Consider the following 19,581-nt stretch of genomic DNA (forward strand, 5'->3'; position numbering starts at 1 on the left):
GCTATTTTTCATACTTTTCTGGAAATCTGTAATCAAAATAAAAATCTAGAAATACTCAGAATTTGACTGCATCAGTGGAGAGAGAAACCGTCAGAACTGGATGCGCTTAGCATTGTAACTGTTCTTTAGCCATGCAAATGAAAGGGTTTAGGAAGAAAGAGAAAATAAAGATATGAGATGGAGGACAGGGCAGATTCACTGATGAAAGTTGAAAGTGAAGGGAAAAAGATATAGTAAGAACAAAATTGGAGATGTAGAATAAGGCAATCGTGGCTCTTCAGAAATTAGACAAAATTTAAAATAGATGCATTGCTTAGTTTGCAATTGGTTTAAGTCAGAGCACAATGGGATTTGATAGTTAAGACAGGTAGCAGAGTTTTGGATTATCTGCATGCTTATAGAAGACTAAACATTGGAAGCTGGCTAGAAGTGGGTCAGGATAGTCAAGTTTAGATCTTTGAGGTGCAATTGAATGATATTTAATCAGAAGATGTTACAGATGTGGAAATAGGCAGTCTTAAGAAATTATATCATTTTGTGATTGTGAATTTATCTTTTGATACCAGAGTGTAAGCAGTTTTTATTCCCCCTCAGTTGTCAGTGAGAGGAATGAAGTAGGTGGCAGGGCAACCTGAGTTTGTAATACAGACCAAAGGCAATAGTTTTGTTCTGAACAATACTTGTAGGAAATTTACTCTCATCTACTACAGTGCTAACCTATGGTTTTGGACTTTAATAGCACACCAGCTTTATAAAAGAACACACTGTAATGAAAATTAATTGTATTATTTGTTTATGAAGCTATTTAAGACTGACTGACTGGTCATCTTTCAACAGCAACCTCTCGTGCAGGTTGGTGCTTGGTGTATGGGAGAGTACGGTGACCTTTTAGTTTCTGGACAATGTGAAGAGGAGGAACCTATTCAGGTAATGTTTCTTTTCCAAAATAAAGCTATTAACTTTTATATAAGCTGTTAAATATAGCAAGTGCATACAGTTCAGCATATTAAATCAGCATAAGCATTCCTTGACAAAAATGTGGCTTGTTGCATTCCAGCTACAGAACCTGATTTACAATTGAGGTAGAAATACATTTATTTGAAGTCATCCTGCAACCTGAATATGTTGGAATGTTTCAAAATTGAATTGCAAAGTATATAGTTCTATACAGAAATATTGCCATTGTTCAAGCATTCTCATGTTCTCATGCGTTTTGGTAGTATCCTGAATATAATGCATCATTGCACATGGATGGGCAGAGAGCAATGCATTGGAGGCCGAATGAGTTTTGTCATTGTTATGATGCAAATATATTGACTTTGAAATTTGTTGCTGTCAGTGTTAAATGGGGAAAAGCCACATTAGAATAATATCATTGTACCATTGAGCAGGTCATTGCAAAACATGAAAGGAAAAAAATGTCCTTGAAACAGATCAGTCATCTGAATACCCCGGGGGAAAAACTAAATTAAATATATTTTAATGTTTATTTCAGTACAGTATTGAGAAGTTACATAGATTTGAGATTTTACTTGCTGCTTGAGTAATGTATTTTACATTCTATGTTGAACAGTGGACCACTGGGATGTTGTAAACTTGCTCTGACGGAAATTAACTTTCAGGAACTGTTTTTTTTGACCAGCTTTACGAAGTAAATGCACACTCACAAGTGGTTAACTATGTCCCCTTTCCCATTCATGTTCTGACATGTGTTCCTTTACTTCCATGGCCTGCATTCACTGATTATTTAACTATCAGTTAGCAAGTTGTCATTTTTTTGATAAGTAAAAGTAAGTACTCTTTGTATCAAAGCTTTGTTTGTCAGGACATTGTTTCATTCAAATGCTTTTTTTGTGTAGTAATTTGACAGTTAAAAGACCAATGTGCAGGTGTTACTAGTATTCTTTTAGAAAATAATGTGATAGAGATGTGTTACTCAACAAAAATCTAAACAATAATTTTATTACACCATGTATCTGGTATAAACCTATTATTTTGGTTGTGCAGATGAGGATATATCTTAGGATAAATATTGTTTCCAAAAAAAAAGGCAACAGATAAGCAGCAGAAGTATACAGAATTGGGATTTCAAAATGCTGAGCTAGAAATTGAAATAGATACTAACTACAGGATATTCAGCACAACCAGTTTGTGTTCATCCCTCTTTTAAACAAACAGTTCCAGTAAAATTGCCATATTCTTCCATCCAGCGATCAAATCAAATTTTGAATGTTAGTGTAAAATCTGACTTGTTGCTAATCCTAAATGTGAATTCCACATGTTCTTTTTGTGAAACTGTTCCTTTTGTCTTAATTTTTTGTTCCCATCCAATCTTGAGACAAAGATTAGGGTTAATTGTTCCAAATCCAATGTTTTAATATAGGTTGAGCATTGGTTAATTTGGCAAGAAAGTAATTTGCAAGCCGCAACTGATTCTAAGTCATAAAAGATTGTTCCAAATCCAATTAACCCTAATCTTTGTCTCAAGATTTGATGGGAACATGAAATTAAGACAAAAGGAACGGGTTCACAAAAAAAAATGTGGAGTTCACTTTTAGGATTAGCAACCAAGTCAGATTTTACCCTAATATTCAAAATTTGATTTGATAGCTGGATGGAAGAATATGGCAATTGCGTTCTTTTGTTCCAATTAAGTTCTTGCATTCTATCTATTACACCACATTCTTGACCTTCGGTCAAGTATATCTTTTGCTATTTCATTCAGTATATATAACCTGTGCATGTTGCAAATTAGCAAACCTTGACATGAACTTTTAACCAAGGCTTGTAACTTCTAACAAAGGCTGTTACTAAGAGATAAAAACCTGACCGACTGTCCTTTCCAGGCTATTTCATAATTTGTTTCAAAGTAAATTGTCATTCTCCTGTTCAGGAGCCAGTATGCTCAAAGGTAAGTAATATTTGAGTTGTAACGTAGTGAATTTCTTAGCACAGAGTTCGCTAATTGTTTCTTTCCTGTATATTTTCCCCTCCTGATTCCAAAGAATGATAACTGATCTATTTTATATTGAAATAGGTTTGAGAAAATGTGTTCTATGCTCAAATTGCCAGTTTAATCCTGTGGTAAATAATCAGGTGTGTGAAGTCTTTGCTATCAGTGATTTTTTTTTTTAACTGGAACATCACAATGCTTCATACAGAACCTATCGCTATTGCCATCCACTTTGCACAGAAAAAATCCAGGACTACTAATATGATTGAAAAGTTCTAAGATTATTCTCAAGTGGCAATCTTAAATTGATTATTCTAATGCTTCAATCAGCCCCTCATCTTGCATTTGTAGGCAACTTATCCATATTGTACTATTCCGTATTAAGTTCTCATCAAACTTGATGAATCTGTGCTTTAACTTCAAAATTTAATTCTCCTATCGAAATTCCTTCATGACCGCTTCAAACCCCTTGTCACCTAAGCTACCCCACTCGTATTACCTTCCTGGTCTCTATTATCTTATACAATCCTCATTTAGATTGTATTCCTTACATTTAGCCTACCATTTCTCTCTGCCATTCCCTGCTTGAATTTCTTCCTCTCAACTCTCTTGATATTCCTTTTAAAACAGCAGTTTGGCCAAACATTTTGATAATTTCTTTCAAGTTGATGTTTCTGTTTTTAAAATTGATATTTTTGCACTTGTTCCTTTTAAAGGTGATGTATATAAAGGCACGTTTATAGTTTATTCGTAAATGTTTTGATGGCAATCTTTCCTACCACTTTTTTATTTGGATTTTCCTATCCTCATGTACAAAACATGCTTCAGAACCCAGTTCCTATTTGTAAAACACGCTTCAGATTTTTGGCATTATAATTTCAATCTTACAAAAATTGAAAAATAAAATGTGCTTTACTTTGAAAGTGTTTTCTTCCATTTTCATGTGAACTTGTCTTGCTAATTTAAAAAAAATGTGGTTGCTCTTCTGTTCCAACTTCTAGGCTGATAGGATAGCAGGCATGTAACTTGACACACAGGAATTAAGCTTAAAATTTAAAAAGGCTTTCATTCTGACTAAAATATAGAACAGCATATGTATAGAAAGAGATTATTGGAATACCTCTAATCTGACTTCTTAGTGCCAAACCAGCCAGAAATTGTGTGTTCTGATAGGCAGGAATTGAACTCTAGACCTGTAGATCAGGTATTAATTTGATCATTCCTTAAGCTAATTTTATTGTGCTGAAATTTTCATATTTTACAGGTCATGCTGTAGAGTTGGCACTTGCAACATAAAGTTCAAGCTTCACATTGTTAAGAGACTCTGTACAGAGATTATGTTCAAAATAGTTCCTACTGATCATTAGTACCTTTTACCCCAAAAGGTGACAGAAGATGAAGTTATGGATGTATTAGAAACTGTACTACAGTCAAACATATCGACATCTGTAACAAGAGGATATGCTCTCACTGCAATTATGAAGCTTAGCACAAGGTTTACCATAAATGTAAAGTAAGTACTTTTGCAATTCTATTGCAAAGCAATAAGTTACCTTGTCTTAGAAAACTGATATAATTTAATGTGACAATATCTTTGTGATGATGTTACTGGTCTCTTAATCTTGGCCCCTTGTTCATTGGAACTCAGCATTTATCACCCAGCCCTATTCTTGAGAAAGTTAGTTGCCTTTTGGAACCATTTGAGGTCTTTGTATAGAGGTATTCCTGACCAGAAATACTTGCTGCAGTACTCTATCTTCTGATATGCTGTAACTCCAGTAATTGTATAGCTGGCACAGCTCAGTTCCTGGTCAACTAGGAAAGGAGTTTTGTTATTTTGACACTGGCAATAAAACAGCAGCAATATGTTTCCAAGTCAGGGTGGTATTTGTTTGAAAGGAATGTGCAGGTGATGTTCCTATGCATCTGCTGCCTTTTGCTCTTTTAGGTCTTAAAGTTTGCAGGTTTTAGAAGATGTAGATGCACACTTGCTGTTATTCTGTGTTATTGGTAAAGAAAATGAATGTTGAGGGTAGAGGATAGCCAATCAAATGGGCTGCTTTGTCCTGGATGGGAGTATCTAATCTGCTGAGTGGACCTACACACATTTCAGCAAGTGGAAAGTGTTCCATTACAGTCTTGCCTTGTTACTTGTAGATGAGGAGGCATCAGGGAGATATGAATTTTGTAGCAAGTATTTCCTAACTTCTGATCTGCCCTGTTTTTCTGTGGCTCACCAAGATGAATTTCTGATCAGTAGCAGCCCCTAGGATGTTAATAGTGGGAGAATTCAGTAATGGCAATGCCATTGAATGTCAACAAGAGATGGTTTGAGTATTTGTTATGGTCATTGTTCTTCACTTCTGTGTCATGAAAATTACTTGCTGCTTATTAGCCCAAACTTGGATGTTGTTTTGGGTCTTGCTTCATACGTACCCTGGTGGCTTCAGTTATCTGAAGCATCACAAATGGTGTTTGAGCACTGTGCAGTGATCATTGAATAGTGCCACTTCTGATCCTCTAATGAAGGGAACATCTTTGCATCAGCTGAAGATAGTTTTGCCTAGATTGATACTCTGAGGAACTTGGGATTCTTGTGGCCCTGTGGTAACATCCCTACCCCCAAGCCAAGAGTCCTGAGTTTAAGTCTCACATGCTCCATCTCTGATCAGGATGATTACAAAATAATATACCCTGAGGAACTCCTATAATGGTATTCATAAAATCTGGCAAAACTGACAATAGTTATAAAAAGTAAAAAAAAATCCAATGTTAACCTTAGGCCCTTCATCCCAGTCATTTACGTAAGTTATAAAAATTTGAGGTTCTCAGCACCAATCTGAAGCGCACTACTTATTACAGCTTGCCAGCTCGAAAAGCACTTATTTATGCTTACTGTTTCCTATTAGCTAGCCAATTTCCAATTCATGCGATTATTTTAGCCACCGAAATATGAGCCTTTATCTTCTGCCTTTATCAAGTGCTTTCTGTAAATCCAAATGTAATGCATGCATTGGTTCCCCCTTTGCTAACAGCATATTTCAACTAACAGTTCATGTAAAGCTATGCTCTCTCTTGTGTGCTGTCTTGCTTGCATGCTCCCTCCCACCACCTGAGTGTTTGGTAATGTAACTATTAAATGAAAACCTCCTCAAATCTAAGCATTCTTCTGAAAATTACAATCAATGCATCAGCTGTCTCACTAATCATCTTTTCAGACCACAGGATGAAATCTGTCAGAAAACTGAATTATTAGAGCATAGTCCTAACTATTTGCTCATTATCACTTTGTTGAAATGTAATTTTCTGGGGTTATTCCTTTTCTTTTCATTTAGTTATTTCTGAGATGTTACTTTCATCCTCTAGAATGAAAACTGATGCAAAATACCTGTTCAATTCACCTTTTGTCTCCTTTTTCCCAACTCCCTTTCTGCAACACTTGCTAATTTTTTTTCAAACTTTAAATACTTTTAGAATTTTACAAAGTATTTTTTTTTACAAACGGTTACTCTGGGTTTACATTTCTATCTAGTTTTCTCTTATACTCTAACTTAACCTTCCTCCATTCTTTTTTAAGCATGTTTTTTGCGAGTTTCCATATTCTGTCCAGTCTTCTGACTTGCCTCCCATCTTTACTCAATATGCTTTTGCTTTTTTATACTATCTTCATTACAGTTATGCTTTCTGGTTAGAATACTCTGAAATATCCCACTGCATCTTTTGTTGACTTCTCCTTTAACCTAATTTACCAGTTCACAATAGCTGGATCTGCTTTTATTCCATGATAATTATCCGTAAGTTTAAAATCTTTCTTCCTCCCTCTTCTCTTACCCCCCCCCCAAATTGAATGTAAAATTCAAGCATATGATTGCTGCAGACTAGGGTGCCTTTTATGATAACACTCCTATTTTGTTGTATAGTTGCAGTTCTCATTGCTGGCTTTCTGGTCAGAATGTGCTATTATGAGACAAACTGAAAACATTCCATGAATTCCTCCCCTCTCCTACCTTTGTCCATTTCATTTTCCCAATGGGCGGCACGGTGGCACAGTGGTTGGCACTGCTGCCTCGCAGCGCCAGAGACCCGGGTTCAATTCCCGACTCAGGCGACTGACTGTGTGGAGTTTGCACGTTCTCCCCGTGTCTGCGTGGGTTTCCTCCGGGGGCTCCGGTTTCCTCCCACAGTCCAAAGATGTGCAAGTCAGGTGAATTGGCCTTGCTAAATTACCCGTAGTGTTAGGTAAAGGGGTAAATGTAGGGGTATGGGTGGGTTACGCTTCGGCGGGTCGGTGTGGACTTGTTGGGCCGAAGGGCCTGTTTCCACACTGAAAGTAATCTAATCTAATCTAATCTAATCTAATTTCTATATGGGTTAAAATCCCCATGATTGCCGTACCTTGCTCACAAACACTCATTATTTTTCCCTTTATCTAGTTTTACTGTTAAGGGGCCTGCACAATATTCACACAAGTGACTTTCTTTTATTTCTCATCTACCCAACTTCTTCCTGGTTTCCTGCCTTGGGTCACCCTCTCTTAATTAACAGAGCCAGCTTTCTACATTTGCCAAGTTCCTTGACCTTTTTAAATGTGTTGTATTCTTCAGTATTCATGTCCTTTCTGAGACAGCAATCAGAATGTACTTATTTCTATTTGCAGTTAGTTTCTTGGTTTTCTCAATGCTGCATTCAAATAGAGAACATTTACTTTTACCAGTATATTATTTTTGTAACTGTTAAACTTAGCTGTTGATATACTATTACGCATGCACACACTATTCCTCTGAGAGTTTGTCATTTCTGATATCAATACTATTCTTTATAATCATGACTGTTATTTGGGTTGCACATTTAATAGATTTGATACCTTGCCATTAAATTGTTAATGTCCTCTCTACTTCTCTAATCGTATAGCTTACAAGTACACTGGTCCCATCGTGATATGAAGTGTAGATCATCCCAACAGAACAGATTCCATTTTTCCTAGTGCTAATGTCAGTGTAACACAAACTGGAACTTCTCTCCCACCACACTTTTTAAACCTCATTTTATGCTCTAATCATCTTTAACCTAGACCATTGGATTTTTATGAGCTATGAAAACAGAGATTATTACCTTTTTTTTAAGGTTCTGTTTTTTTAAATTGATGCTCTGGAGTCAGCAGCTAGTGAAATTTAAACTTTAATTTAGAATTAAAAGCTAGTCTGAGTAATAACTGTGAAACTATTAAATTGTCGTTAAAACTAATCTCGTTCACTAATCCCTTATTAGGGAAGAAAATCTGACTTTGCCTTTTCTGATCCACATTTGACTTCAGACTCTCAGTACATGATTAATTCCTCACTCCTTTCTGAAATTAGCAAGCGATTCATATTCTAACAGTGTAGAAAAGTCAAAAAGAAACAAACCTGGATAGGCCACCAGCATTGACCTAGACATTGGAAGTAAAAAGGACATTTAATCCAGTTAGATTAGATTCCCTACAGTATGGAAACATGCCCCTTGGCCCAACCCTATGGGCAATTTGACATGGCCAGTTCACCTGACCTTCACATCTTTGGGAGGAAACCAGAGCACCCAGAGGAAACCCACGCAGACATGGGGAGAATGTGCAAACTCCACACAGACAGTCACCCAAGGCTGGAATCGAATTTGGGTCCCTGGCGCTGAGAGGCAGCAGTGCTAACTGCTGAGCCATTATTTAACCCCACAAAGTAGTCCTTTACTAACATCTGGTGGCTTGTGACAAAATCAGAAGAGCTATCTCTCACTCATCTAGCAACAGTCTGACACAGTTCTGCTTACCTAATACTTTACGGTCAATGACCCAGGCACCATCTTGACTATGTTTAGATCAATGATGTCAGTGATTTATCTGGTATTATTTAATTTTAGCTTTATTCTGTACTTTGATTCAGTGGACTGTCTTTCAATTTAAGCAGATCAGTGAACCAGATATGTTTATATGATCTGATAGCTAAATTGGATAGATTCAGAAGATGTCTAACAGCTCAAAATGGAGCAGCCATAAGACAATGAGCTGTCAGCAGCAGAATTATATTTATCCACAATTATAACTGTTGCCTAGCAAAAATCCCCCACTCTACCATTAAAGCTATATGATCAATCCTAAATCAATGCAGAGTGTAGAAGAGTGAGCCAGGACCAATACAAAGCTTGCTTAAAACTAAGCTGCCGACTTGGTGAATCTACAACCCGCCAGAAACAGAAGGTATTGATAAATCTAAGTGATCCTACAATCCATGAAGCAGTTTGAAGCTTTGCAATTCTGCCACAGCCTAATCGTGAAAGGTGGTGTGCAACATAACAGTAAACAGGAAGTGAAGCCTCAAAATCCAAATGCACTGCAGCATCTTACCAAATGTCCTTCAACAGCACCTTCTAAATCAGCAGCATTATACCATCTAATAGGACAACATGGAAACAACACCCCTGCAACTTCCCGTCCCCCTCCCAATCCCACATCTCCTTGTCTTGGGAGAATATCACTGTTCTTTCACCGTTGCTGGGTCAAAATTCTGGAACTCCAGCCTAACAGCACTCTGGGTGTAGGTACATCAGATGAATTGCAGACGGTCATGAAGATGCTTGCCAGCATCTTTTAAAATGTATTTGGGGGTGAGCAACAAATTCTGTCCTAGCAAGCAACAGTTGCATCTTCAGAAAAAAACAAAAATTAAATTATGATTCAAATTCCTTTGTGCTTCTGCAATGTTTACTAAAAATAATGCTGTTTTTCTTTTAAGGTAGATCTAATAGAATAGGAATTATATTGTTGGTTCTTTCTTTCAGTCGAATTAAGAAGATAATATCTGTGTATGGAAGCAGTATAGATGTGGAACTTCAGCAGAGGGCTGTTGAATATAATGCGCTTTTCAAAAAATTTGATCACATGAGGTATGTTGAAATCTGTTAAGGTGGCCTGTGGAATTCAAGTGGTTTCAATTTGCCATGCTGTTAGTTATTCGAAGTTTTATTTTAGAACCAATATAAATTGCATGCTAGAACTAGAAAATTGATACGAGCAACGATACAAATCAATAATTTCTTGGTATATCCAGATGCTCAACACCTTTTCTGTTTGTCAAACCTAATCTGTGTACAAAATACTGTGTTAATGGAGATGTCACAATTGTTTCCATTCTAGTACCATTCTTGCAGCTGGAACTTTATCTTTTCTTATAGACGTTTCTTAAGAAATTAAAGAGTAATGATTTTGCATTTGATTGAATCGTTAAATAGTAAAGATTTGATGCTGGGAAATTAAGTCAACCTGTGTAATTCAGTTTCAAACAATTGATGAAAGGAACCTGCATGATAGCAAAATTGGAAGAGTGAGTGACTTCAGGATCTCATAACTGATTAACTGGAGAGGTATGATAAAAATGAATCGAATATCATGCTTCACTCAAATAGAATTAAGTTTTTGCATGTTCTGTGTCTAATAAGAACTTGGAAGAATGAAAAACGGTTAGTTCATAAAAAGTTCCTTTTTCTTGCGTATGCTTCTTTTCAAGCTTTAGTTTGTTCATGAATTGGAACTGAAAGGAGATAAAAATGAATTAATCTCAATATAAACTTTGCAAAACCTTTCCTTCCCACGTGAAACTCTTGAGTAGCTTGATTGCTCCTAATTGAGAAAATAAATAACTTTGTGCTGCAATGGGGTTTTTGACGTGAAGAAGTTTCTGCTTCAGGGCAAATTCTAGAGATGGCTGGAACATGACTTTTCATTGAGTAGATTTCTAAGCTGATGAGCATAGAATAATTCAAAGGAGGTAATTCATTTCCATTATCTTTGAGCTCACTCTTTGGAACTGTGCAACTAATCCCACTCAGCTCATTAAGGAAAAAAATGTATAGGCAATTTGGCAAGAGCAATATAGTTTCAGCAGTAAGTTTAAAAATCTCACAACACCAGGTTATAGTCCAGCAGGTTTAATTGGAAGCACTGGCTTTCGGAGTGCTGCTCCTTCAGGTGGCTAAATCATACTTTAAGCATGTGTACTTATAGTGCAGTTTTATATAATTGAATGCTCTGTATGTCTTTAACTGTCCATGTGAAGCAATTCAGTACTGCTTCATCCTTGTATTGGTTCACCAATCCAAAATATTAATTAGAAGTTGATGTAGGTAAGTTCAATCACAAGTTATTCTGCTATAACAAGTGTTTACTTTATGCAAATTTGCTATAACACCATTAACAAATTGGGGACATTGTTTCTAAAGCATGAACTTTTAAAGCGTATATTGGTTATAATGTGATTCTGGCCCCATTAGTTTAAATTGTGCTGCCATTACACAATTTTCTTAACACTGGATTGTGTTATAGCAGAAACAACTGTGATTTAAACAAACCTTAAAGCTTTCAGCTGAAGATGAGAAAAGGGCATTTGGCCGATCGCACTCAGATTTACGAACTTCCATTATAACGTTTATGTACTTGTAAGAATTTGACAATACTTATAACTTCATATTTCATATTCTGCTTTATGTCTGCCCTGTAAACCTGAGTTCTGGATCTGTCCTAGTATTCCATGTACTATAATTTGTTTTTCCAATATTCAATCTATTATTGTTTCCATGTTTCTTTTTTGTAAATCCCTCTTAGCCTTTTTTTTAAAATGTAGGTTTGTGACTATTGTGCAAGGTTTACACTTGTGTTTTGTTAGTTATCATAGAGTCATAGAAACAGTCCATCAGTCCATGCTGAACATAATCCCAAACTAGACTAGTCCCACCTGCTTGCTCCTGGTCCATATGCCTCCAAACCTTTCCTGTTCATGTATCTATCCCAATATTTTTGAAACGTTGTAATTGTACCCATATCTGCCACTTCCTCGGAGTTCATTCTACACACAAACCACCCTCTGTTTAAAAAAAAGTTGCCTTTGTCTTTTTTTAAAAATCTCTCTTCTCACTTTAAAAATGTGCCCCCAGTCTTGAAATCCCCCATTCCAGGGAAAAGACAATACCATTAATTCTATTTATACCTCTCAGTATTTTGAAGGCTTCTATCACATCACTTCACAAATTTCTACGCTGCAGTGCAAAAAAAGTCCCAGCCTTTCTTTATAACTCAACTTCCATACCCAGCAACATCCTGGTAAATCTGTTCTGAACCCTCACCAGCATAATAATATCTTTCCTGTATTTGTGAGACCAGAACTGGATGCATTATTCTAGAAGAGGCCTCACCAATGTCCTGTACAACCTCAACATGACTTCCTGACTCCAAAACTCAAAAGGACTGAGCACTGAAGGCAAGTGTGCCAAATGCCTTTTCAACAACCCTGTCTATATGTGATGCAAATTTCAAAGAATTATGGACTTGTACCCTAGGTTCCTCTGTTCTACAACACCACCCAAGGCCCTACCACTAATTGTGCCCTACTCTTGTTTGTTGTACGAATATGTAATAACTTGCATTTATCCAGATTGAATCTCATCAGGCATTTTTGAGCCCATTAACCATCATCTATCATCCTAGTGCTCAACGAATCCATGTTGTCTTGGAAATATTTTGCTGTATTTGCTGTCTGCTGCATTTGCATTGTCAGCAAATTTAAGGTGCTTTCCATCTGCCTTGAATTCAAACTTCTTTTGTTCAGAAGTTTGGCACTGTTTCAGCATTATCACTTCTACTGGAGTAGAAGGGACCTGTTTTAGTGGGACAAGCTTCACTTGAACTGTGCTTGGATTAAAGTCCTGGCAAATTGAACGTGTATAGTTTCCGAAATGGCTTTAAGCTGAATAGAGGTGTGGTAATGGAGGATATCTGGAAAAGAGATGTGTAGATTTACGAAGTGAAAGGATAGGGTAATGTGTACATAATGGTGCAGAGTGATACAGGAAGCAATGTACAAAAGTTTATTTTAAGAAAATAAAGTGTCAAAACTGGTTGGGAAATATAATAAGACAGGAGATTGAAGTTTACAAATCCAATAAAAGATTACCCAAAACATTGAATGTAAATTAGCAAGCAAGACAAAGCAGACAGTGAGAGCTTGTTTGAATATATAAAAGTGAAGAGAGGAGCCAAAGTGAATATAAACCTGTTTAAAAAGAGGCTGGAACCATCGTAATGAGGAACCAGAAAATGGCAGAAGAATTGAATAAATACTTTGTCAGTCCTCTCAGTAGAGGGCACTAATTACTTTCCAAAAATACAGAATAATCTGAATGAGGGAAAAGATTGAGGAGGAAATGAGTACAGCAGCTATCATTAGAGAAAAAGTACAGGGCAACTGATAAGGTTTAGGCCAGTAAGTCTCTTGGACTTAATAAGTTCCATCCTGGGCTATTAAAGAAAGTAGCTGCAGAGATTGTGAATGTGCTAGTACTAATCTTCTAAGAATCCTTAGATTTCTGGAAAGTGTCAGGACTGGAAAACTGCCAATGTAACACCTTATTCAAAAAAGGGAGAAATGAAATTCAGGTAACTACTTAACAGCAGTCACTGGAAAAATGTTGAGAGTTTATTATGTACGATATAATAGCATTTTGCAATGCAGCAACATCAGCATTGCTTTACAAAGGAGAAAGTATGTCTGACAAATTTATCAGTTCTTTTGAGGAAGCAACAAGCTGGATAGATGGGGAATCAAGATATACTTTTGGATTTCCAAAACCTTTTCCACTCAAGCCTATTTGAAACAAATCTGCGATGTTAGGTGCAGTATATTAGTATTGATATAGTATTGGCTGCTTAATAGAAGATGGAAAGTTGAAAGAGGGAATTTCTGCTGGAGCTATAGTTATTTAAAGTACATGTTAATGACTTGGGTGACAGATGTGAATGTATGATCAAGTTTGCAGATGATGCAAAAGTAGTTGGGAAGGCAAGTAGTGAGAATTTAGTGTCTGCTGAGGGATACAAACAAATTGAGTGAAAATTGGGCAGATGAAACGTATGAAGTTATGCACTTCGGCAGGAAGAACAGAAAAGCATGATATTTTAAATGGAAAGACTGCAGAAGGAAATGCAGTATAAAAATAAGGAAGCTATCCTAAAACTCTGCAAGGCACTAGTTAAACCACACCTGGAATACTGTAACAATTATGGTTCCTTTTATCCAAGGGAAAATGTACTGCCATCCAGAAAGAGTTCCCTGGGTTGATATGTCTATGAAATGATTTACTTATGAGGAGAGATTGAATAGGTTGGGCCATTGGAGTTCAGAAAAATGAGAAGTCACCTTATTGGAAAACGCAAGATTCTAATGGGGCTTGACAGGGTAGATGCCGCGAGATTATTTCACCTTGTGGGAATTCCAGAACCAGAGAGTAATCTCTTCTAGACAGAGATGAGGAGGAATTTCTTCTGACTGAGTACTAGTGAATCTGTGGAATTCTTCACAAAGGGCTGTTGAGGCTGGGTCATTAAGGGATATTCAAGGCTGAACTAACCAGATTTCTAATCTGATTCAAGGGTTATGGAAAAAGGTGAGAAAATGGAGTTGAGGATTGCGATGTCAGACATGATCTTATTTAATGGTGGAGCAGGGATGGACTGAAAGGCCTACTTCTACGTCTTGTGTTTCTCACACAATTGTACGTTTATTTACTTTGATCCAACTCGTTGGATAATTCATTTGTGATGGTCCACCTTCCTGACTTTGCTACCAAAGTGAATAACCTCACATTTATCCACATTATGCTTCATCTGCCATGCATTTGTCCATTCGCTCAACCTGTCCAAGTCACAATGGAGCATTGCTACATCCTCCCTCCTAGCTCACCCTCCCACCCAGTTTTGTATTATCTCCAAGTTTGCAAAAGTTACATTTGATTCTCCATCTAAATCATTTACATATATTGTGAATAACTGGGGTCCAAGCACTGTGGTACCCCACAGTCACTCCCTGCCACTTGAAAAAAAGACCCATTTATTCCCACTGTTTGTTTCCTGTCTGCCAACCGGTTCTGTCCATGTCAGTACACTATCCCCTGATAGCATGCATTTTAATTTTACATGCTAACCTCTTTAATGTTGGGCTTCTTCACACCTATCCTGACCATATATCTCAAAATGCATCCCATCTAAACAGTATTTTAGCACCTTTGCTAACCTCCTTGATGTCTTACTAACCATTAATATTCTAACATGCTGAACCATTTTGAACATTTCAAGCAAATATATTTTGAATGCTATTTTAACTGATGAGAATGAATATGGAAATTTGTGCATATTGGCAAAAATGCCAAATTATTTGAATTTAATGTTCTCATAGTTACAGAAATGATTATCTGCACATAACGTGTAAGCATGTGAAAATATCAAATAATCGTTTGTAGACATTTTTACTTTTGAGGTTAAAAAATTTCGGCTAGAATGAATAAAACTTTTATTTCAAGAATCATCACTCTAGAATTATAAATGATTTTAAATGTTGACATTTTTACCTAATAGATCTGCACTGTTGGAACGAATGCCTATAATGGAGAAGGTAACTAATGGACCTACAGAAACTGCACAAACTAATGGAGAGGCAGAGCCTACAATAGTGGAACCAAAATTGGCACCCAGTGCTACTCAACCTAGTAATCAGGTAACTTCAATTGGTATATTTCCACAAATACTAAGAATCATGAGTTGAATGATTGATTGATTGAATTTTTGGCTCATATTGATTTATTATCGGGCTCGTACTGAAGGGATTCAAATCTCTAGATCCACATATTTTTGTGCCTTATCTACCCTGAAATAGATGTACTTCTTGGGACATTTTTTAAATTGTGGGTGTCATCAGCAGGACCAACATTTATTCCCAAACTGTCCTTGAAGGTAGTATTGAGAGCCACCATCTGGAATCACTGCAGTCTGTCTGGTGTAGATAGTGTTCCAGGATTTTGGCCCAGTTGGGTTGTGTGTAATTTGAGAAATATAATAGTGTCCCTGTGCACCTGAAGCCTTCATTCAACTGTGTTAGAGAAGGTAGGTTTGGAAGGTCCTGTTGAAGATTGGTGTGATGTGCATTGGTATCAATGGTACAGGTAGGAAAGGGGTTGTGGAATTCTGTGAAAGTTGGGGGTACAAAGAGGAAAATTAACAAGCAGCACCTCAAATGTCATAATCTCTAAGAGTTCTCCTGGTGTCATGTACAAGTGAGTACAAAAAGAGGGCAATACTGATGAATGTATGGCTGGAAAGATAGTGCAGGAGGGAATACTTTAAATTCTTGGAAAACTAGAGCTGGCTGAGGGGGAGGAGCTGCACTTATACAAACTGGCTAGGTTGCAGTTGAACAGAGCAGGACTAAGTTCCTACAGGCTATTCTGCTAGTAATTTTTGTGCATTTTTCTAAAATTCCCTCTATCAAAAATTGAGAGATGCTGGGACATTACAGAGAGAGACAGCATTAAAATAGAGAATAGCATGTTAATGGGTGAAGTTGAAGGAAGGGAGAATTTAAAACATGTAAATCAGGATTGGGTTGCATGTATGCAACTGCTCGGACTACAATAAATAGGATCGGTGAGTTATGGGCTCAGATAATCTTGTGGAGTTGCAGCAATAACAGGCCTGCCTGAAACAAATGCAGGTTACATGGTTATAGGGTGTGCAGGAAAAGAAAAGGAGAGGTGGTCTTGATAAAATAAAGCTTTGGGAAAGAGGATGTCTGAGGGTTGAAGGACAAGATCAATTTCGCTTAACCTAAAAGAGAGAGATGCAATTACGTTGTCCATTATAGTCTGTGGACCACTAAACTAGTGTGAAGGATGTAGGGGGAAAATTCTGCAAGAAAGTTTGACAAGTCCCAGCATTCTAGAATAAGACCAATTTTGTATTGTTTGAAAAAGAATGGAAAAATAATTAGCAGTTATTATGAATATACTCCGCCATTTAAGTAGGTAATTTAAACATAGATGGGTAGGCTTAAATAGCCTCTGAATGCCGAGACATGACCGGTCATACTTAAAAATGCAGTAAGGCTTCAAAATTTCCTTTGTTCAGACCAGGGTTGTGGAAGAAATACTATGGATTCCTTTTATTGATTGTACTTGAATCTGATCATTACCTCCCCTAAAATCTCTGCTTGACTGTTTGACCATATGTATTTTAGTCATTCTATGCAAGAAGTTTCTATGTTCATTCTTATGTCTTGCAAAGTAAAGTGTTTTCAATCTTTGCACTGTTTGGGAAAAATTCAAACTAGAAATGTACAATTATGGAAGCCTTGGAGGTGGCATCTGGCTTCTTGTGGTACCCACTAATTCCAATGACTTAACAACTTTTATAAAAATGCTGGAGAAATTGCAATTTTGACCAAGTGCTTGAGTATCTAATGGGCACAGAACTTCTTTCAATCTTCAGCATTGACAGAGGAGTAAAATTGTGCAGAAAAGACAGCAAAATATAGTGTTTAGAAGTTGCTTTGAGTTCTTCCCATTTTTTGTGAACTGGCTTTCAGTATTATTCAAGTTTATTTCCAGTCTTAAAATCCCATTAATAGGACTTCACAGAACTTATAGAGATACAACTTCATGAATGGTAGTTTACATCTTTCAATGACACTGACGCTTCAGTACATCAATTATGCTTTTGAAATTCTTCTCCTCCTTTAAAACTAATGATGCTAACTCACTTGGATTACTACTAAATTGAGAAATATATTGGTGCAATTCAATAAAAAATATTTTAAGCTAGCAGAGAGATGCTGAGTAATAAATTTGACAATTGAAGTGGATGTCAAGACTGGATCGCTGATATGCATATAGATAAAACGTGTCCACATCAATTTGGATTAGCGATGGATTTATTTAGAAATACATTCCAATTAAATAGAGAGTCGAGGAATAGGGAGAGAGAACAGTTAAATGCGTGGCTACAGGGATGGTGCAGGAGGGAGGGATTCCGGTATTTGGATAACTGGGATTCTTTCTGGGGAAGGTGGGACCTCTATAAACAGGATGGTCTGCACCTGAACCTGCGGGGCACCAGTATCCTTGGTGGGAGGTTTGCTAGTGCTCTTGGGGGGGGGGTTTAAACTAACTCTGCAGGAGCATGGGAAATCACTCTGTAGCTTTAGAGTGCAGGACCTGGAGTGGAGAGAGGTTAGGAACATGGCATCAATTTCAAAGGAGGGTGCCCGTAAACAGGAAAGTGGCTTGAAGTGTGTATACTTCAATGCAAGAAGTATACGAAATAAGGTAGATGAACTTGCAGCGTGGGTTAGTACCTGGGACTTCGATGTTGTGGCTATTACGGAGACATGGATAGAACAGGGACAGGATTGGCTGTTGCAGGTTCCAGGGTTTAAATGTTTTAGTAGGGTCAGAGGTGGGGGTAAAAGAGGGGGAGGTGTGGCATTGCTTGTCAAAGATAGTATTACAGCTGTGGAAAGGACGATGGATGAAGACTCGCCATCTGAGGTAGTTTGGGCTGAGGTTAGGAATAGGAAAGGTGAGGTCACCCTGTTAGGAGTTTTTTACAGGCCTCCTAATAGTCCTAGATACGTAGAAGAAAGGATTGCGAGGATGATTCAAGAGAAGAGTGAAAGTAATAGGGTGGTTGTTATGGGGGACTTTAACTTTAACTTTCCTGATATTGATTGGGAAAGCTATAGCTCAAGTCCGTTAGATGGGTCAGTGTTTGTCCAATGTGTGCAGGAGGGTTTCCTGACACAATATGTAGATAGGCCAACAAGAGGTGAGGCCATACTGGATTTGGTTCTGGGTAATGAACCAGGCCAGGTGTTAGAATTAGAGGTAGGTGAGCACTTTGGGGACAGTGACCACAATTCGGTGACTTTTACTCTAGTGATGGAGAGGGATAAGTGTGCACTACAGGGCAAGAGTTATAGCTGGGGGCAGGGAAATTATGATGCGGTGAGGCATGACTTAGGATGTGTGGCTTGGAAAAGTAAGCTTCAAGGCAAGGGCGTAATTGATATGTGGAGCTTGTTCAAGGAGCAACTATTGAGTGTCCTTGATAAGTATGTACCCGTCAGGCAGGGAGGAAAGGGTCGTGTGAGGGAGCCGTGGTTTAATAAGGAATTGGAATCCCTTGTTAAATGGAAGAGGGCGGCCTATGTAAAGATGAGGCGTGAAGGTTCATTTGGGGCGATTGAGAGTTATAAGGTAGCCAGGAAGGACCTGAAGAGAGAGCTAAGAGCAGCAAGGAGGGGACATGAAAGGTCCTTAGTTGGTAGGGTGAAAATAGATAAGTCCCCTGGGCCTGATGGCATTTATCCTAGGATTCTCTGGGAAGCAAGGGAGGAGATTGCAGAACCATTGGCCTTGATTTTTATGTCCTCGTTGTCTACAGGAGTAGTGCCAGAAGATTGGGGGCTAGCAAATGTGGTTCCCTTGTTCAAGAGGGGGAGTAGGGATAACCCTAGTAACTATAGGCCGGTGAGTCTCACTTCTGTTGTGGGCAAAATCTTAGAGAGAATTGTAAGGGATAGGATTTATGAACATCTGGATAGGAATAATGTGATCAAGGATAGTCAGCATGGTTTTGTGAAGGGCAGGTCGTGCCTCACAAACCTTATTGAATTCTTTGAGAAGGTGACTAAGGAGGTGGACGAGGGGAAAGCAGTAGATGTGGTGTATATGGATTTTAGTAAGGCGTTTGATAAGGTTCCCCATGGTAGACTACTGCAAAA

The 19,581-nt window shown here is 37.7% G+C and overlaps 1 protein-coding gene across 2 annotated transcripts in view; it reads left to right on the forward strand.

The window, feature by feature from the left end:
• Positions 1-19,581, forward strand: part of ap1g1 (adaptor related protein complex 1 subunit gamma 1) — a 113,319-nt gene that overhangs the window by 61,258 nt on the left and 32,480 nt on the right. For both annotated transcript variants that reach the window (XM_043706825.2, XM_087995841.1), the window contains exons 15-18: positions 838-927; positions 4,339-4,466; positions 9,764-9,868; positions 15,384-15,522. In XM_043706825.2, coding sequence (XP_043562760.1) covers positions 838-927; positions 4,339-4,466; positions 9,764-9,868; positions 15,384-15,522 — 462 coding nt within the window. The remainder of the gene's footprint in view (positions 1-837; positions 928-4,338; positions 4,467-9,763; positions 9,869-15,383; positions 15,523-19,581) is intronic.

This window comes from Chiloscyllium plagiosum, unplaced genomic scaffold (genome assembly GCF_037043375.1).
Source record: "Chiloscyllium plagiosum isolate Xiang-an unplaced genomic scaffold, Cpla_swu_hap1 HiC_scaffold_17, whole genome shotgun sequence".
NCBI classification, from domain to species: domain Eukaryota; kingdom Metazoa; phylum Chordata; class Chondrichthyes; order Orectolobiformes; family Hemiscylliidae; genus Chiloscyllium; species Chiloscyllium plagiosum.